Source organism: Empidonax traillii, unplaced genomic scaffold (assembly GCF_003031625.1).
Source record: "Empidonax traillii isolate 1590-97213 ecotype Southwest subspecies unplaced genomic scaffold, ASM303162v1 scaffold132:size1788729, whole genome shotgun sequence".
NCBI classification, from domain to species: Eukaryota; Metazoa; Chordata; class Aves; order Passeriformes; family Tyrannidae; genus Empidonax; species Empidonax traillii.
The window spans coordinates 1342255-1364341 of record NW_020955325.1 but is presented as its reverse complement, the minus strand read 5'-3'; the positions used below and the strand labels follow the sequence as shown (position 1 = coordinate 1364341).

Sequence of the window (22087 nt, the reverse complement as noted above, 5' to 3'; positions counted from 1 at the left end):
CATTTATTTCATTTGCCTCACAAGAGGAAAAAATGATACAGAACTTCTTGCCATACTTTCAGTTCTGAAAATTCCTCCTTAGTATTTGGGAGTGGATCTCTTAAGGACATGGGCCTTAAGATTTGACTCTACACAAATGCTGAGCATCTAAAATCCTGTGAAATTTGACAGGGGATGACTAGGCTCAGTACCTCTGCAAATTAGAGTTGAAGTAGAAAAACATCTTAATAACCTCCTAATGGACTGCTGAAAATCATAGTTTCAGCAATCAGGATGACAGAAAACTGTCTCTTTTCCCCTAACAGCAGAGAAATAATTGACAACACTGAAAATTAAAAAAAAAGGCGCAAGAAAAAGAAATAGATTTGTATTTTAACCCCATTTGAGGGAATTGGACAAAAGGGCTTTGCTTGGAAGGGCAAAGCAGAAAAACACCTCTCTCAAAATTAAGAAATATATTTCCTTATGATGCATCAAAGTTTACCTGAAAGAGAAAGTATGTTTGACTTTTCTGTTTCCCATAGTAAGTGAAATGGCTGGCACTCATGCAGAGGAACACTTTCCCACAATCTACCCCACACACTCACACTTTGCAATTTCATAGAAAACATTCTCCATTTGGCTCTATAAACAAATTTCAGAGCCCAAGTTCCACTGTCCTGTTTTCAGACAGTTCCCTTGTTAGAGTCACTGTGCAGTGGTGAAACACACTGATTTCCTAAAATTTACCTAGACTCAGCTCAAAAAATTTCAGACTGGATTCATGGTAAAGCAAAGCAAAAGATCTTGTAGAGATTTAAAGCCCTTTTTATTTTTTTCTGTCATTATAAAATGAACATAAAATGCAATTCCAATAATATTAGCTTAAAATGGATTTTGTATCTATTTGCTTAATTACTTCTACTTAGAATTCTCAGACAGGTTCCAGCTGCTTCAGTTGAGGGTTTGGCTTTAAAGCAATATCATGTCTTCCATGTGCTGTCCTTGGTTTCTACAACCTATGTATTCAGATATGGCTGCCATAGTCCACTGTAATCAAATCTGGACTAATAGTCCTTTAATTATTTTACCTGAAATCAAGGCATTTGAGTATTTAATCCCAGAAACTGCTTTCTGAATTCATGCCTAGTTAGGAGTGTTAGAATATCAGCTATGCCAATATCACTGAAGCTTTTTCCAGTAGCTGGGTTTAATAAACATTTTCTGTACCTTCTTAGCCTACCTGCCTGTCAGCTGCCCCATATCTGCTCTAGGCTGTTTGAGGGATTATCCACATTTCAGTGGATATGTATTCTGTGAAATTTCCAATTTTGGGAGGTGCTAAACATTTCTGTAGGTATTCCAAATAATACATTTTATTAAGGATATTTTGAACATATTTTTACAAGCATACTTTTCTTATTACATCAAGCCTGATCTTAGTTATCATTGGGTTTCCTGAACCGTACTTTTGCAACCAGATGCAGGTGGCAGAAACAAATGTTTTAAACACAGCACATTATGTGGATTTCAGCCCTAGAAAGGAATACTGAAGTTAGGATGATCTGATTTGCTGCAGCTGTCAGAGACACAGAACAATAGTATCTGCTATGGCCTGGCAGAAGCTGAGTCCCCTCAGTCTCCGTTCTTGGGTTTGTAGCATTTAAGGTACAAAGCTTCAGCTGCACAGCATCAGCTGTTTTCATCTGAGGCAAAAAACTTCAAGGAAGCAGAGCATGTGACTGTTTGCTGTGCTGATTAGTGGTGACCTATGGTACAGTCCACACTCTGCAAAAAATACTTGCTTCCTATAGAGCATAACATATATGGATAGCCCAGCATTACTGTCAAGAACCTGTTTGCATTTAAGACCTTTTTCACACAGCTCTGCCAAAGAACGTAATCTTCACCTTTTTTACTGTCCACAAAGCACCCTGAACAAACCTCCAAACCCTTCACAGGTAGAAAACAATAACACAAAAAAAACAAAATAATCATATTGCTTTGGAGATGCTTAGGCTGCTAAGCATTTAGGCTGCTTAGCGCATGATCTGAGAACAGACTACAAAATCTCCAACTGCACCAGGAGATGGTGCTCAGTTTCCTCTGTAAGAGACACATGGACTACCACCATGAACCAGGAAAGTCTGCTTGAGCTGGGTACTGACATTGCCAGACTAAGCACACAGTTTGGTTTATAAATGATTCTCTCTATGAAGCCCTTGACTGACACAACATTCTCTGAAAAATACCGCTGTGCTGCTGGAAGAGTCACCCAGCCAGTGACGAACTGCAGAAAATCCCACTGAGTCTGCAGAGCTGAAAACTTGAAATCTACTGCACGCACGGCAAAAAAAAAAAAAATTAATGTGCTTTAAATGAATCAAAGTGTGACCAGAGAGACAAATATTATAAACTTTTATTACAGTGAGAACTGATCGATTTTATTGGTGCTGCTTTCAAAGGTAACGATGATTTAGGAAGCAAGTTTCCCTTAATATAAAATTATCCTAAGCAGAAAAATATAATATAATAAACTGGAAGTAACAAACTTTCATTCTTTCCAGTATAACAAAACACGGAACTAGATGAGGCTAGTTTTCTGTCCATCAGGAAAAAAACCCAGTGATATTACCCACACTTGTTCCATCATTATTTTGGCAATTTTAGGACTATGATCAATATTTTCATAGGACAACACAATGCTGTGGCAGAGTAGGCAATGGTAACAATGTAATTGTGGTGTATGCAATTAAAGTTACAGTATACTGGTAACTACCTGTGTATGATTTGGCCAACTGGATACTGACATCTAAAAATCTCAGTGGTCATCTACAAATCTGTTTATTCTGTCATGTATTAAAGCTCAGTCAGAGTTGCTACATGATGCTTGATGCCATCTTCCACAGTAGAATTGGCTCCATTTTAGCAGCAATAGATATTTAATCTGTAACACCCCTTATAAATGAAACTCCTGGCTTCATTCCCTATCCTACTGAACAAACTCACCTTACTAGCCTACAGGTTAAAAAAAACCAACAAGCCTCTTATATTTATATAGCTCTTTCAAGGGGTCTCTTTGCAATTAAAACATTTTTTAAATTATTTCTGTCTTTAAAAAAGAATTACAGAATTCCAGCAACATTTGAACCACGCAATGTTGCTCTTGCACAAAATGTGCAAACCCACTTTGTTCAAATTAGATCCTCTGCCGTTATAAGCTCTACAAGATGCACACATCTTTGCACATGCCAACTGGAATGTAGAGAATGAATTCAAATCTAGAACCCATCATATGCATGCAGATAGACTTGGGTTTGGGGACAATGAAATATCAAACATATGACATTTTTCCCCAACTCAGATAAGAAAGGTTTGTGGTTTTGCCTTTGGCAAATACTGTTCTTCATCTCAAAGCTAAGGGCTAAACTCCAAGAATTCACGAGGAACACCACACTAGATGGAAGATCACAACTTTAATTAAATTCTTGAATGCTGTAAGAGAATTTTTCACTAGGAGTTCCAAAGAAGCTAATAGCTTGGGGAAGGTAGCAAGAGCTTGCACTTGAAAGATGTCATGTGAGTCAAAAGCAACAGCCAGCTACATCTCTTCTTTTCCCTAGCAGTTCAAAACAGTGGGCTGAATAATTTCAAATAAGATTCCCGTACAAAGACAAAGGGAACAGAAAACACACTAATCCAAAATATGTCAGCATGCTAACAGTTTGTTAATACGCAATTAAGCCCTTACCTGAACTTACTCTTACATTAACAGTTAATTACCATAATAACTTCTCTGTTTTGTTTCAAGATTGCTGGTGATTCTGTATTCCTATTTCATGAGCAAACAAAAATAATAAGGTATCCTTGGATGACTGAAACTCCACCTGCTGATTTGACTACCATTTCATGGTCAGGCCTGTATACTGTGAAATTCACCAAGAGGAAGAAGTTATTTTTCCATAATGAAGCATGCACACATGACTGTTTAACATAGCGACTACTGAAGTGACACAAATCAAAAAGATATTTACTGGGAATATTACTTGAGAACTTCTCTCAGGCTTTCTAACTTTTCACATTCAGAATGAAAATGTTCATCATGTTTTACTAGCTAGGAATTAGTTTAGGATGATATAATGAAACCTTCACCATTGATCAGACATATCTTTGGCACCTTGGCCAGGTTCCTTCTGGCATCAAGAATCACCTTTTCTTCAAAGGAGTAGAAGATAAAGACATCAGAAAAGAAGACATTACTTCTGAAAGATTTGCTAAGAGCAAGTTTGCAGAGAAGCCACAGCAATACAAGCTTGCCATCATACACCAGTGTGCACCGGCTTGACCAAGTGAGACCATCTCTGGGAGAAAAAGGGTTCTTGTTCCCTTTGACTCATTCTGTCCTTGCACTAACAGTAAATACCTCTAAGGTGATTTTTTTCAGAGGCAGTTCACAAACCTGCAGCTCTCCTTTCCCCATCTCCCTTCAGAGTGGCCAATATTCAAACGCGGAAGCACCAAATGATATTTTTAAGTGAACTTCTTACTCATGTGCGTAATTGCAGCTCTTTGCTTCCTGAGAAAAATTTTCTAGGAGCAGTGCCTTTTGTCAGATGAACCAGCCTTGCAGTGCAAAATACAGGCAATGTGATGGGTCACAGTGGCAGGACAGTAGCAGTCACTGATGAAATAGGTGGGTGGTGTAAGGACCGTTAAGCATGGAAAACAGCTCCCTGCTGTGGAGAGGCAATTTTTCTCTGTCATTATCAACACTCTCACTATTCGTTCATAAAAACAGTGTCCAATATTCAAGTGCTAATGCAGGTACTATTTGATTTTAAGATAGTCAATAGCCTGACTTGTCTTAATCCTGGAAACAACACATTTCATACTGCTACACAACTCCCTGATACCGCCACTCATACATCAAGTTTCTTCAAACTCAAGTGTCTGGTGTAAAAAAAGAAAATTGATAAAATGGAAAAAGAAATTACCAAATACTTGATGCCGGGACACTATAGATGATGCTGTTTCAGTCTATTTTTAGCCCTCTATTTCTCTGTAAGACAGCAAAAATCTTGGCTTTTTAAGCCCATTTGAGCCCTTGGAGAAGCTCCAAGGACAGCCCACGCTGTGAAGAAAATGAAGATGAGGAAGAAGGGGTACCAAAGACCCCAAATCCAGTTCCCGAAGGAGCATGTTGGGGGGCAGAGCTGGGAGTGGATAGATCTGAGATTGGATGGACCTTATTAAAAAATCATAGAACCACTGTCTGGGGTGCACGCATCATGTGTATTCCCTGGGCCTAAAGGCTGATTAAAGGATCCACTCTTTTTATCTGATCTTATATACAAAATTGGCCTGGACTCTTTTTCTCTTTAGGCAATATGCCACAATGTCCACAAGCTTTAAAGGACATAGCTCCTTCCTGAGTATGCTGGATCTGGCAGGCAGGGAGTTAATTTTCTTCATAGCAACCTGCGTGGTGCCATGTTTTGGATTTGTGAGCAAAACAGTGTTGATAACACACAGGCTGGGAGAGAGTGAGAGCGCAGCTGTGTGGTGCTTAACAACCTACAGGGGTTAAATCAAAACACTAAGGAAAGTGCAAGTGATGACAGCTGATCTGAAAAGAACACAAATCAATTTATACATGAAAAGTGACCAAAATAACAAACTGAGAAGCTTACACATTTTTCTATCAAAGCCTCTTTTTTCCCAGGCATCCTGGCTGAGATCCTGCAAACATTGCAACAGAAAAGGAAGTGAGACATCCTGTTTTTCCCAGATATGAGAAAGGAAGCTTATAATATAATAATTGGTGGATAAGAGAGAAACACTGCTGACAAGCAACTAGTTAATTTAATGTATTATTAAACAATACCCAACACCACAATACTTCTTCCTAGATTACTCCAAGCTTCACCCACAGTATCTTTCTCCTCTGGAAAACAAAACCAAGAAAACCCATACCCCAAACTTTTCAAATTCCATAATTTTTGTTATAGCATCCAGGATCCCAATATTTAATTAGCATTTCTAACATTAAGTAATGGGCATCTAGCTTAATGACTGACAGGATGATTGGTAAGGTTTGTTTTGACTCTGCTCTCTTCAAAACAGTTCTCATTTTTAATTATAATTCCATGGAAGGGGTGAGAGGCTACAGGAATTGAAAGTTATATATATAAAAATGTACAGCACATACAAATACAACCTTTTAAGAAGTGACAAGAAGTCAAGAAAAGTTGCTGGAGTAGGAATAATAGCAAGTAAACCAACAGAGCTCTTTTCCATAAACAGGTCATTGATTCCTGACAGATGAGTGCTGAGTTTCCAAGGTTAGTTTTCTTTCTGTTAGGTCCCACCACACCAGTTTAGGTAAGAATAGCACAGAATGCATTCTGCCAAGTTCTGTTCTCAACACTGTCATTTCTCCATATTGATGACCTTAAAAGAGCTGCTGAAGTCTCTCCCTGAGCACTGAAACTGAAGACTCAGACTAGAGATTTCAGAAGGATAGGACAATATTAGGTGGAAGATGATGGCTAACAGCTGTTAACTAAGAGCTGGGCATAGCTGAAGCCTAGCTGATAGTCTAACACGGATTTGCATTTGTAGCCCAGGTTTATGGCCCCTGATGAAATACTCTGGGATGCAAGGGCCTTGCAAGATATTAGCAAATGCTCTGTTAGGGTGGTAGACCAATAAAAAAAGACCAACTGGCATCACAGAGGTAAACCCATCTCAGCTGCTGCATTGTGGCAAGACATGGTTGCCCGGGTAGAGAAGCTGGCTGTAAAAGTACTTCACGTAGATGCACATGCAGCCAAGAGTTGGGTTACTGAAGAACATCGCAACAACAGACAGGTGGATTCTACTGCGAGGATTAAAGTACCTCAGGCTGATCTGGACTGACAACACTAGGGTAAGTTATTTCCATCTCTGTGGGCCCATGACGCCTCAGGTCTTCAGGGAAGAGATGCAACATTCAGATGGGCTCATGATCATGGGGTGGACTTAACCATGGACACTATCCCCCAGGGTATCCATAACTGCAAAACGCGTGCTGCAATCAAGCGGACCAAGCAGGTAAAGCCTCTGTGGTACAGGGGACAATGGCTGAAATATAAATATGGGGAGGCCTGGCAGACTGATTACATCATACTCCTGCAAACCCGCCAAGGCAAGAGCTACGTACTCACGATCAGTGGAAACAGCCACTGGATGGCTGGAGACACATCCTGTGCCTCATTCCACAGCCCAGAACACCATCTTAGGCCTTGAAAAGCAAATCCTGTGGTGACATGACATCCCAGAAAGAAGTGAGTCAGACAATGGGACTCATTTCAAAAGTAGCCCTATAGACGTGTGCGCCAGGGAGCACAGTATTGAGGGGGTATATCATATCCCTATCCCACACCAGATCTGGGAAAATTGAATGGTGTAATGGACTGTTAAAAGCCACATTGAAAGCAGTGGGGGGTGGGACCTTCAAACAATGGGATCTACATTAAGCAAAGGCCACCTGGTTAGTTGACACTAAAGGCTCTATCAGTCGAGCTGGTCCTGGCCAATCAGAACCTCTGTGTACCATAGCAGAGGATAAAGGCCCCGTGGTGCATATAAGAAGTGTGTTAGGGAAGACAGTTGGGATTAGTTCTGCCTCAAGCAAAGGCACACCTACATGTGGGACTCTTTTTACTCAAGGACCTGGGTGCACTTGATGGGTAATCAGAAGGACAGGAAAACACGATGTTTATCTGAAGGGGATTTGATTTTTGGGTGAGAACAGTCTTTAATGTTGAATTGTATAATGTTTGCTGACTGACACTGCCACTGTATGCCATTACTATCACAGACAATGAGCATGGACTGCTCCAGATACACTAGCTGGGAGCTCCTGATGCAGTTTGGAACCAGCCAACAGCACACCACCTCTCCTGCCCTGGAAGACATCTACGATGGATAGAAACCACAGTCAGGGACTGAATGAACTCAACAGACATCCTGGAGGGACAGACTATGACAACGGAAATGATACCTGTGTTGTGTGTATTTATATGTATATAGTTGGAAGGTGTAGGATCTGGGCATGATGTAGACGGTGGAAAGTAAGGGGTGGATAATGTCCTGGATTTGACGAAATACAGAGTTAATTTCTCATAGTAACCATGATGGGGTGCAGGTGGGAGCTGTGTGGGTGTGGCCAAGACCCTAATGTTATTCAATATTATCTTACATCATTGCCAGAGGTGGGGGAAAGGGACTTTCCCTTCCAGGAAGAAAGAGCATTTGTTTCCAGTCGCAGGGAAAGAGTGGTGGGTGGAGAGTCTGTCCACTACTGTTTTTCACTGTCCTGGCCTTGGTGAATATTTTGTGCATAAATCACCCTCTCTTTGTACATTTTTGTTATTAATATCGTTCCTGTTACTGTTCAATTTCTTACCTCATTGCTGTTTCCAGTAAATTGTTCTTATCTCAACCCATGAACTCTTTTTTCTCCCACCAAAGCAGGGGTGAGGACCAGTTCCCCCTTTTTAGGGAGAGTACTAAACTGGGAAATACAAATCCAAAACCACAACATTAAGTCAAGAGGGTTTTTTTTTCCCACTGGGGACTTAGAATGGATTTGAATCAAACAATTCTCAGAGAAAAGACCTCACTTTGTAGTAGCTGCCACAGGGAAGAGGAATTGGCTGTGTTATGTAATAAAGCTCATCTGCACAGCCATAAAGGAGCTCAGAGAGAAAACAATGGGAGGGGGAGCCCGAATAACCTGAATATAACCTTCCTGTGTTATATCCAGGCCCATGAGCCCATCAGAGGCATATATTCACATGTCCAGAGGAGGATAGGGGAACACTCATAGGTGGGAACACAAATTCTGAGCAATGAACACCTTGTCCATGTCTGTCTCAGTACTGTCCCAGAAAAGCCATTAGTTCCAGTGTCCAAGCATGATACTGACCACCATAAGACATCTGGAACAGCTCTTGAGACAACCTTTTGGATTAAGGGAGTTGCTCTTTAGGGTGTAACATATGATATATAGGGGAAAAGCAGTTTGGGATCAGACAGACTTACTATGGGATGTTAAGGGAAGAAATCAAAGGCACAAAATGGGAGTAGTTTAGGTGACTTTGCAAAGAGCAAAGAGTGGGAAAATAGAAGGGTAAGGGGATAAAAGGGGCTGGTCATGTGTAAATAATTGCTGGTGAGTATGCTTTCTGGCTGTGCCCTGTGCCTGATCAGTGCAGCCTGTCCTGTCTTATTCAGTTCCTTTCTCTATCTTTCCTGGGTAAAGGCCCTCTATTATTGGTGCATGAGAGTGTATGGGGCTGAGAGTGCTGCAACTGGAGTCAGACCATGGGTCGGTAAGCCTAGATGTTCCTGCTGCCAGAGACTGGAAAGAGTGTGGGTCTGTGAGTGTGTGTGTTATCAGTAGCAACAGGCTTGCCAGCAATACATCTTCAGCCTTGCTACTGACTGAGTCTGGGAACAAGAAGAGGCAGTAGCCTCATCTCTCTAAGGCTGTTGGATCCAGCATGGTAGATTTTCCTCTAACAGAATTCTCAGTTTACCATCTGACAAAAATACCTGTGAAGACTGCTGTTGTACCTAAGGAAAAGTCTTTCAAAAACAGGCTATCTCCCTTCCTTTCTCCTGCATTCAGGAGCAGCAGCAGCATGAGGCCAGACCAGCACACTGAATCTGAGACTATTCAAAGGTGAGATCATTCTTACAGTGGGCTGTACAGATGCTATAGACACCAGCTTTGCTTTCACCACTACAATATGACATACTAATGACTTGTCACTTCTCAGGCTGCATAAGTATTAATTTCTTCCTGATTATGTTTAAATAGAGTTAGGAGTTACTACAGTCACAAATATGATGTGTATGTTTAATGATACCACTTCACTTTCAAAATAATGTTTTCACGTTAGAGTACTATTAAGCTTTTATTAAAATGACAGCAATATCACTAGGAATCAGATAAGTGCACTTGGTTTTACAACATTTTGATTAGATTAGAGTTACCACAGCTTCCTATTTACTTGTGATGATCTAGAGAAAGAAAAAAACTTTAAACCTCTCACAGAAAGTTACACTTCATAGATTCATATTTTATGCTGTTATAGGGGTACTTACTAAAATGAAACACTAACATTGCACTGAATAAGGCACTAAATACATCAAGCATGGCAATTGAGATGGGAGAATCAATCTCATATTGTAGCTGTCTTCTATTGTAAAAGACCAGTCAAAAATTAGTGGATTTGAAACAACATGTTACCTGTGGGACCTCACAGAGACACAGGATTATCTGTGTAGTAATGATTGGACTGTGATTTTTCATTCTCTTGCATTTGTGCCTTTAGCAACAGGTAGGAGAAGAGGATCTGGATTTTCTGAGGCATCACAAGTGACAGGAAAATAGGTTATGACTTGTCTGGCATGCTTTAGTGAGAAGATAAGGCCTCGTTATGAAATAACAAGTGATAAGACAGAAGTATTCACTGTCCCAAGCAAGTACTTTTGAAAGATCAAACCTCACAAAGAGCTATTGTCAAAGTGTGTAACTGTAACTATTGATATTCCACATAAAAGGCTTGTGAGAAGGACACAGAACTAGGTCAAGAAAAATAATACAAGTGGTATCCTAGAAAGAATAGAGTGAAAACACCTCCAAAAGCCAACAAATCTGTAGCACACACAGCTCTGTCCTCCACACTTAATATTGGGTAGAATGCTGGAAAGTATCCCCATCTGACCTTTTATAAAGTGGGATCACTGGAAAAGGAATAAGAAAATTAAGGACTAGATAACTTTGAAAAAAATGAAGTCAGAGCACTAGATATGACACAAACTATAAAACTATCACAACTTTAACTTTCTTTAAACTGAACCATGTATTTTAAGAGACATTTTACAGGGGATGGAGCACTTTCTTTAGGAAATCCTATTTTAAAACCCAAAATATATGTAGGCAAATATTTAAGGGTATTTAGACTATACCTATTTTCCCCATAATTCCAACCAACAAAATTATGCTATCCATTATGTTTGCACTGTGTCGAAGAACCATTCAATGAACCTTCACACAGTTTCTTTGGAGATCCTGATCCTGCTTTTAGTTATGCTGATTTCACACTCAGGAAAAGATATCATTATATGGTTACGTCTATGTGAGCAACAGCACTGTTGTGTCCTTCTAAATTCAAACTCTGTCAGTGTGGAGAAACAGATAAGATCAGTTTAGGTATCTTCAAAAATGAAAGGAAAGGATGAGATGAGTATTCAAATAAATACAGAGACAGTAAAAAAAGTTTCAATACTAGTAAAGTATGTCAGTCTGCCATTTCAGAACTGTGAAATACAATAGTGGTAAGACAGAGAGAGAGGGTAAGATGAAATGATGGAAAACAGTATTTTGCAGCAGATATATGACGACTCAAGATAGGTAAGACAATAACAATCAATGCTTTCAATGCAAATTAAGAGCAAGTACACTGAAAATTAAATGCTTACCTGGGACAGTGTGTTAAGACTCCTCTCAAATAGCATGAGCTTCAGTGGTTGAAGTGGTAAGCTCTTAACCTCCAAGTTCCACAAACCCCAAAAGTACAGCTCTGTTTACCTTTAAAACCATGCACCAGGTCCCTTCTGTTCAGTTAGCAGTGGTGACTGCTTGACTTGAAGCTCTTTAAATGATTGGGAATCCCATTTGTCTAGTTACTTTAAAACACTTCTGCTCTTTTCAACAGACCCTGACAGACTCATCTGTTTGTGGATAACTCCCTCTGCACAAGTAAATAAATGTCAGTGTGCCTGCAGCAGTGGTTACAGGGATATTAGGTCTGCTTCTGCCCAACCATATTTTATTCATGCAAGGGTAAAGTTTTTCACCAATCTCTAGTAGGTTCCCTTCTAAAAAGCAGGACAGTTGATGTGAATAATTGCAACAGGCAGCAAAAATAAAAGATGTTGGAGGGACTAGAAGCAGAGTTGCTTATTTTCAGCAAAGTATCATAAAAATAAATTAGGAAGATCCAAAGTGCTTTAACTAACTAAATAAATAAATGAAAACCTTCAGTGGAAGACCACTGAAAAATGCAACAGGCTCAACTATTAAAAATGCATAGTAGCAAAAGGATTCAAGATGTTTTCATGCTCATGAGGAAATCAACAAAGGCACTGAATTCAGATTATCTTCCCACTGCTCTGATTATAGGATTCTCTTTTCCCTCTTTTTTCTTTTGAATGTTCCTTCCAATTAGTGCTGAATTTTTATTTCATGAAAATCTGACCATTGCTACTTGCTACTCAAGCTGATTTCCCACCTGAAGACAGTCTTCCATATCTAAGCCTTTAACAGCCAGCTGTCGTGAAAAGTTGAAGATGTTAACAAAAACATCAGATTGTTGTCCAGTACCAGAGGAACTGATATGGATCCTCAGGTGACACACACCAAGAAGAAGTGTGGTGCAAGTGTTTTGATAGAGTTACAGGTGGCTGAGCAGCAAAAGCAGATGAACTCTCAGGAAGCAAAAGATCCTATTTTTATGTAAATGTCCTCAGCATCACTGGGTAAAATCTGGCAATCTCAGCTACTAGATTCCAGATACTTTTTCCTATTGCACATTCTATCTTGAAAAATTCAAAGAGCAAAAGGAATGCAACAAGACCTGTAAGGTTTGAGTCATACACTGACTGATCCCACTTGTAGCAGTTTAATCCCATACAACAACTAAGTACCATACAGCTGCTTGCTTATGCCTCTCCTCCCCTCAGTGGGATGAGGAGGAAAATCAGAAAAATCAAAAAAACCCATGGATTGAGATAACAGTTTAATAATTTAAATAAAATAAATTATCATGAACAAGCTCCTGTGGCACATCAGGGCTTGTCCCTGGCAAAAGGCTCCTAGAGACCACTTCCTAAGACCAAAACACTAATTCCTTGCACTTACTGAAAAGCTGGGTCTGAATCAGCTGACATTGACCAGGAGTGGAATCAGAATCTATTCTCTGATAACAATTTTTTTTTTCCTATTTGCAACCTTAGATAAGCTTTTAAATTCTACAAATACTATACACATAGGAAAAAAAAAACAAAATACACACACAAAAAAACAAAGAAATGCTGTCTGCTGTCTAATACTAAAATCTATTCTTAGACCTAAACTATGGCAAAACTGTTAGGTAACTGCTTTTGAATTAGATTCTCGGTGCTGCTACAATTGGTTTTACTACTTGAAAGCTCTATGTTTTCTTTTGGCGGTGCAACACACTTCTGCTAGCTTGGATGCAGTTCAATGATGAGGGAAAAGGCCACAGCCTCTAGAAGACACATGGACCATCCTTGGTTTTTAATTCCACAGTGATGTTTAGTCTTCCATAAATACTTCCACATAAAATCTAATACTGAGGATCTGCCAGTTCAGGAATCTGGTTACAAGTGAGATAAGCCTCAAAGCACACTTGAGAGCTAAGCAGCTCCATTCTCTGGGAAGTGCTTTTTACTTTGAGGCCTGCATCAACTTAGATCAGCTCTTTGAAGTAGAGCAGAAAAGATCTGGCTTGGTCAGTCAGTCTAGAATGGGATACGATCTTTCATTATTATTTTTCACAAAGATTTTATAATCCTTCCCCCCTATTTCTACAGACTAAATGGAATCTTCAGGGAACCAAAAATTCAGATGGAATTTATTACAGAAACCTAGGAGTAGCCAATTTTATATATATATATATATATATATATATATATATATATATAAAACATACTCAAAATGTAAGATCTCATTTTTCCTTATTCTATAGCCAAATAAAATTACTTTGAATAAATATCAGGTTAAGTTGTTGCCATTCTGTAATAAAGTGAGAGTTCGAAGATTGCTTTGTTTTGTTTTTAAATATGCATGCCTTTTTGTAGTGGAGAAGTGCATACAGCACCTGTTGTTATTCTTATGTTGTTCTTTAAAAGTTTTCATAAAGACAACAGGTTACCAGTGAAATATAATATCAGCTCATCAGGTTCCGCAGGTGCTCTTCTGCAAAGCTATGAAATAAGAGTTCATCTCCTCCTTGGAAAAACCTAATACAAAATTTTCACATACAATCACCTTAAGGTCTTCCCTCCTCCCCCTCCAGCTTCATATCCCACCCAACCCTTCAATTTCAGAAGTTTTTTTTTTTTAAAGAAATGAAAAAGAAAAAGAAAATAAAAGCAGCTTATAAAACAGCAAAGAAAATAAAGTTATTTTAATATATATAGAAAGAGAACAAAATGAAACTTGAGGGAAAACTTACTGGCGTTACAGTTTATCCTGATACAGTCTAGATGGGGAAAAATAAATGAAAGATGAAATTGCATCCTTCAAGGTAACAGCTGCAGACATCCAAAAACAATCAGTCCACCCTTCCGGGGACAGACACACGCAAAGAGATGTGGCCATTTTATACTCATATACAGTCTGTACAAGTTCAGGAGTGGGTGTATATGTACAGTATATTCTATGTAAATATCTGTTACATAAATATATATATAGACATATATATACATATGTATAGAGAAATATACCAATATACATATATATCCACATGTTGACACAGAAAGTTCTTTCCTTTTTATAGAAACTTACACATCTAAGAGTATCTTCCACTCCAGACCATGTACTGATGTGAATTACAATAAAAAAATTTATAATTAAGGCATAAAAATCTCCCTAAAAACACGTCATACTCCAGTGTCATTTTGCTTTTTAGAAACCTTTAGCAATTTTTCTAAGAAGCTTGAAGGTCAAAGTCAACCTTTACACTTGGTTTCTTTTGAATTTATTCATATTGTTATTGCATAAATATACCATCTGTCAACACAGAATACCTGTAAAATCAGTCTATGAGATTTGTCGGTGCAATATTTAACCCTTTCCAGCTCTCCCAAAGACAGACCCTCTTCTCATTCCCCCAATGCCAGCCCAGAAGACTTTTTATGTGCACAGACACATTTGACACTGTCCGCTCAGGTGAGGAAAGGGTTAATATACTGCCCAGTTGTGTCCTATCATAAAATGGCCACTTGCAAACAGCTAACCGCACGAACGCCCAGCCCAGATTTCAGCTAGTTCTGGAGGTTGGGAATACTTTTTTGGGGGGCTTGGCAGGGAGAACGGGGATTTCTTTCAAAGGTCCCCAGCCCTGCCAGTTCCTCAGAGCCCAATCTCATCTTGCTGTCTGAACGCTAAGACTGAATGGGGTGGTTGTAACGTTCAGGGAGAAGATGAAATGTGCAGTGAAGTGGCAGATCTGGGAACCTTTGCTGGCCCTGCTTCATTCAGAGGTTATAGGTAAGGGAGGGACAAAGAGAGGTACATGGAAAGAAAAATAGAGTTATGTTTGTAGAATCTAAGAAATGGTAATTGAAGAGAAAGCAAGCTGAGGTAGGAGAGCCTGAGCTAGAGGGCTTCTGAGCATTGCTTCTCTCATTTAACACGCTAATGCTCAGCATATCTCAGGTTATGATCCATAAGAGGATCTTTCATTTATAAATGCCTACTTACTTGTGAATGTCCATTGCTGTGGTGTATAACGTGGGCCAGAGCTATTGTATCAGTGCTATTACATATCTTGGTATGCTGACCTTCTCTCAGGAAACCAAGGCCATGAATAATAGCACCATGCTAGTGGGCACTCTATCTGGACAAGTAATGCTTTAATCAGCAGAAATGGTCATATTTATTAAAGAGATATGGCCCAGAAAGGGAGATTATACAGAATGGCAAAGAAATATAATGCAGTTTGCTACTTAACTGGACCAATTTTATGTTTACTCATACAAATGTAGAAAAATTATTTCAGCAGCTGACACTGAATGCAGTTCTTAAAAAATAAAGGAGGGAAAAGAATAAGAGTCTATAAATAATAAATAAAGAGCTGTAATGAGCACTGTAATGACTGGGACACACCAATCAGGAGTAATATAGCCAGAGAGAGTCTGTTTTCAAGCAGAACTTCTCCTAAGAAAATCTGGGTTTGGTTTTGTGCGATTAGGTTTGTCATGTGTCGTCAACCGCAACAGAAAAGTGGGAGCAAACAGCCCTGGAGCAATTGCTACGATCACCACACAGTGGTGGCTATATCCCTTAGAGGAGTTGGGTGGGGTAAGGGGAGCTCTGAAGTACATGCAGGGGAGTTTCCTTCTATGACTTGATGGAAAGTGACAGCAATGAGAGACTCCCAAGTCTCATTCCAAGTGAGGTCAAGAGAGTTGCTACAGCTGGAACATGGGAATTTCTTATGGGCTGAAGAGTGTGCTGGAAAGGGAAACATGGCTGGTTCACAGCAACATTCATCCAAGCTAGAGACTAAAACCATTGTTGTGTTATTGATGTCTGCAGAGAAGTTTCGCCTTTTTCTTTTTTTTTTTTTATGTCCTCGGTCTTACCCACAGGCTCAGTCACTACTTCAGGCGAAACGATAGATGTTTCAAACTGAAAACCAGTGTAGCCCTTATCCTGGCTGCAAGACTTGTATTTCAAAGGATTAAAGGCCACCGAGGAAGCTGCCCTGACAACTACATGGTGCTATTATATCTCCAGAATGTGAGCACAAAATCTCTGCAATGCCATGCAATTGGGTGCCAGGCAGAAATGTTCAGGTGCACTCCAAAGGAACCAGCTCCTGAACCAGATTTAATCCACCTGGGTCACTGGGAATCCTGCATGGCAAGTAAGAGAGTGAATCTGCTTGCACTGCTACACCAGCATCACCATACCCTCCACACTGCACGCATAGGTTTTTTTTTTCATTTCCTTAATTGTGAGTCTTGCCCAAAGCAACCCAAAAATTTCCAGCCATTAATACATGAAGCTATTCTCTCCCTCTTGAATCAGTTTTTAAAAGGGAAGAAAAAAACTATTCTCCTCTAAACTAGTATAGCGGTACTAATCCATGTATGAGCTGAGAAGACCACCTGCAGTTACTTTCTTTCATTATTTTTCTGAGGTAAAACAGAAACTCCTTCCTCAGTGCTCAGATGGAGTATTTTCCAGAGTATATCACCAGGAAACTGGGCCAAAGACCCTCTCCTTGGAAAAGGTTAAATAGTTCCACTGCAATTAGCTAACACTAATTCATTGTTTGAATAGAAGTATCTTTAGCAACAAACAGAAGTAACTGCGAATTAGGCCTGTGTTTCTTACCATTTATATTTGTGTCTGGAAACAGTGATATTTATTTGACATTGCTAAGGCTCTAGGGCATTTTACCCTTGAATCAGGAAAGAAAGTCACCTTTACTGTGTGAGGAAAAAATGTTTGTTCCTTTGAATAAGCAGCCATATGGGGCTATGGAAGAGTACTTTAAGGCAAGAATAGAATGAAAAAGATAATTGGGGCCCAACTGTTTCTAAACTCACTCTAGGTTATCTCCTGTGGGGAAACCAGATAAAGTTCCATGCACACTCTTACCTCATGTTATATTGAGGTTTCTTGCCTCTCTCCTACTTGCACTACTTGTATGTAAAAATGACAAAAATACTTTTCATTTTGGAGGGGCAAAGGTGTCTCTGACATCCTTGAGGATATATCTTAGGAAAAGATAGGTGAGAAGGATGATTACACTTCCTTACATCAGAGGAAGCAGGAAATATTTATCCTAGTCACCAGTGACCTGAAGATATGCCAGGGCAGGAAGAAAAAAACCTGAAATATTCTTAAATAAAGTTCAGTATAACACTAACTCTCCAACTTATCAGTGCGAGGAAATTGTGAAGGTGGATGTCCCTATGAGACCAGCCATTCTTTCCCTTTCTGTACATCATCTCAGCATCAGAAACTATTCCCAAGCATGTTCCAAGCCATCATTTACTTAATTTCTCTCTCTCCTTCCACTCCATACCCATTTCTTCAAAGTCCTTCTCAGCAGAAGTGAGATATATATCACATTTAGATTTCTATTCTTCACACAACAAACGCTCAGACTACTGAGAGACGTGCTGTCAACATGCAGATTTGCAGTGCCTTGGGCACTCACACTGGAAAGGTATGAAACAACTTCCTTGCCCTCTTCCTCAGAAAATTATTCATTACTGCTCTCCTTTTTCCCTTCACCTTCTGCAGCAAGCACCCAGCTGCCCATGCCCACCCATGCCTGCTGGACTATCTGTCTCTCCCCTGTTTGGTTTGGACACTGGGTGTTAAGGGGGTGAGTGGGATATGCCAGCCCCTGCAGGCTGCTCCGTATGCTCTGTTCTCAGGGCTGTTTGCTGTGCGGGCCGCAGGCTTCAGGCCTTTGAAGGGTCGAATACCATCTTTTGATTTACCATGGCTGATGGGGTATGGGAAAGCTTTACAACTGAAATACACAGAATAGTTTAAAAAAAAAAAATTAAAAGGAGTAAAAAAAAAGAAATAATAAAAAAAAAAAATAGGAGAACCTTAATAAACACATAAATGATAATAAGTCATCAAATGGAATAGATCAAAGAAGAGAAGAGACAGCTCTTAGTAACAGTATTAAATGACTTATAAGAAAACTACAATTAAATAACTCACCACTCAAAACAGTCCTGGTTTACACACATCTGTCTTGGGTTAGATGCTCAGGGAATGATGACACCGAGCATACTCAGGTCTTCTAAGGTGGTGCTGATGACTGTTTCGCATTGGTAAGGGGATTTTGGCAAGGTCAGATAAAGATTTGGTTCTTGTTTGTGACATTTGGGCAATGAATAGTCTCCTTACAGAGTTAGATGTGACTTAAACAACTGGAAATGAATGGCTCTGGTAAGGTCATTCCTCAAATCCTGTTTCTTCAGCAGCAAGGTAACTGTGCTGTTTTGATAGAAGGAAAGTCCTGTTTCAAGGAAATTATCTAACAGCTTTATAAATCTGAAGAGAGGAGAGGTGAAGCTGAATCGGGGTTCCAACAATCTAAACTACCCTTCTTTTGAGTGCTCACTTCTAGGAGAGGGCTCACAGGTTTCCCCTGATACAGCCTATAGTCACACTGGGGGAAGATTCAACCTCGCAAAAGTTTCCAGCTGAAAAGCTAGGAAATCTGACATACACATTGCTTCAGTCCCTGCAACTACACAAAAATAGCCTTTAGGTAACAGAAGAGTTTGTTTACAGATTTTGTCCTGCATTAAACTGTCAAAAACACATCTCTTTCCAAATATGTGTAGACCATCTGTCAAATCTTTAGCTACATCTTTTAACTGCCAGACAGTACGAATTGAACAGTCCACCTCTAGGCTAGTTGACTGGAGTCTGGCATAACAGACCCCAGTGAGTGGTAAAAGTGACCAGTGCCAACCAGGCAAACAATGTTGACAGGCCCTTAAGGAAAATACTGTCTGCTGGCATGATATAATGAAAACCAGAAAGGAAAGAATAAACTGTAAAAAATTATAAGTATATTAAGGATAATCTAAATCTACCCTCCTCATATTCACATAGGATCTACGTCTAGGAGGCCCTTAACATCCAAAATTTCTCTCAGACTCATTCATTCTTAAGATGAAGATATAATAGAATCAAACAAGTGGTATCTTTTTCAGGAGAAAAAGTGATAATTTTGTGAATTATCTGAAAGTTTTCAAGCTGTAGTACTTATCATGTGGGAGTATCAAAGGTGATAAAAGCAGCTCTTATTAAAATACTAGCACAAATCTTTCAGGTTGCAAAGAATTCTCTTTTCAGCAAAGAGAGAAACTAAGGCATAAAAGTAAAAGAATTGGCTCTGGGTTACAAGAGGATAGTGTAGAGCTAAGTAGATACTGAGCTCCCCATCACTTTCCCAACAGAAGCAGACCACTACCGATCTTTCAGCAACTAATTTTATTTTCTGAGAAAAAAATAGCTAGCAATAATTTTGAAGAAAGAAAACAGTGGTGAAAAACTAAACTCATTTTTCTTTATTATTAGCAGCAACTGATTAGATCAGAAGAAAATGCAGACACACATATAGATACAAAAACGCTCTGGAGCTTTCTGAAAGATTCTCTTTGCACATGTAAGAATGCTCAACAGCAACTCTTACGAGCTGTTCTCTAGAGACACCATGTGAATCTATGAAATTTTCCTCCATTTAAAGTTAATATAGGCTGAGATAGCTATCATCAGAGTGCTGTTTCTCTTTATTTGAGAAGTTACTGTCATAGCTGAAGTTCATCTATTCCATTTGTCCTCTAGGTCAGTCTGAATAGCGCAGCAAGTGCTTTTATGCTAGCTAAACATTCAATATTGCTTTACACTTCTTCAGTCAAGCTAAGCAGAGCAAATAGGCAATTTTTTTTTTTTTTTTTACTAAAAGCCAAGAGTTTCCACAGACCTTTAGATAGACCTTTCTATAGACCTTTGCTTTTAAGGGATATGAACTTGTTTGATGCATTTTCTTCTCTTACTTTCTTATTCCAAAAGCAAAAATTAATGGTCTAGCTGGCCAAAAAAAAGACACTAAATGAAATTTTAAAAAACAAGCTAGTTCCAGAGGATAACATACTCTATAAAGCCACTACATGGTTTTCTCCTGATAACACCACAGCAGGGGTTTAAAGATGCTGATACTGTTAGGTCAAAAAATGCAAAAGTTTGTTCCAGAGGGGCTTAGAATTTTGAAAACTAACTCAAGCTTTCATGGACCATACACACATCTTCATATAGAATACCCTACACATTAGAAGAGCTCTAACATTGCAGACTATCGTGTTAGTTTTGTCTCTGAGTCAGATCCTCTTCTTAGTTATATTCCTGAATTCATATGAAGCAACAAGTTGCATCACTGAAAAGTGAAAGAAAGCTTCAACTCATTTACATTATTTAAAGAGGCTATTTTTCATTCAGTAGAATACTTAAAGACTGTCAAGAAAATGAATCAAGGGTAATCTAATAGCACCTCCACTCCCAATTTTTTTCATTGTTGTTGTTATTGGACTTGTTTCCAGTTGTCTTTTTTAATTATTTTCCAAAGAATTGTAACTCTGAGGAGACAGAACAGAACCCTTTGAGATGGGGGAATGCACTTTTATCATTGATACCTTCTTTTTAATAAAGACACAATTAAAAAACCAAAAAAGGCTTTTAAACTAATATGTAAAATATGCCAAGCTGTGTCAAATACTGCCAAATTATGTAAAGGGCAGGGGATTCACAGGACTTCTGCTTGCTACCATATCCATTTTGCTTCCTTTCTATGTTCGCCTTTGACTGTTTTGAGTGATGCTGAATGAATGAGGGATGTAACTGATCAAAAGATGGACCAAGCAGCATGTCTCACACAGAGCTCACCAGTCCCAGATCAAGAAAGGAAACTTAAAAACTTTAAGACTTAAAAACCAACACTGTCCATAACGAAGAACTGACAGCAAATCTTCATGCAGCAATGCAGAAGAGAATTTCTTTCCGCAAGAGAATATAGTTAAGAAGATCTCAGCAGTTATTTTAGGAATCAATCCAATCCAATCAAACCAACAGAAATTAAATGAAAATATTTTTAAAAACCACTAATCACAAGCCCAAACTAATAGTGAAGAGGGCAGTGGAAGGTTTTTATACGATACCTAAATTGACCATAAGTTTGACACGGCCTCCATCCAACTCCAGGCGCAGAGTGTCAGCAGAGTCTCGTGAGGTGGTTGCCATCAACAGCCCATAAGCACGTTGGGACATGAAACGAAAGGACACATCTTCTGCTTCTGTGTGCATAACCATAGGCATGATGATCTTCATGTACATGCTGCCATCATAGCTCAAGATAGAGGCCTCTGCAAGGAATTAGCAAACAAATGCAAAAAATTAAAAGAAGTTATACCTCTGTGTGACCTTCACACCTAAAGAACCCTGACATCTATTAGAGAGCACCATGTCTACAGAAATCATACCACTTGCCACAAAAAGTTATGTTACTACGGAAAATGCAACAACTGTTTAACTGCATCCAGAAACCCTACATGGCAAGTATGAGCAGCAACAAAGATATGGTATTCACCACAACTGGAGTCAGCAGTACCCATGGACATATAAACCCCAAGGACAAGTGTGTTAGGACAGGGCCCTTTTGTGATCATGAACAAGCAAAGCCTCTGTTTTTCACATCTTCCA

General features: G+C 39.2%; 1 protein-coding gene across 1 annotated transcript in view; it reads right to left on the bottom strand.

Moving 5' to 3' along the window:
* NRXN3 (neurexin 3) overlaps positions 1-22087 on the bottom strand; it is a 744047-nt gene that overhangs the window by 371688 nt on the left and 350272 nt on the right. Inside the window, exons 10-11 of the mRNA XM_027883699.1 lie at positions 21547-21750; positions 14295-14321 (exon numbers count right to left, since the gene is read on the bottom strand). Coding sequence (XP_027739500.1) covers positions 14295-14321; positions 21547-21750 — 231 coding nt within the window. The remainder of the gene's footprint in view (positions 1-14294; positions 14322-21546; positions 21751-22087) is intronic.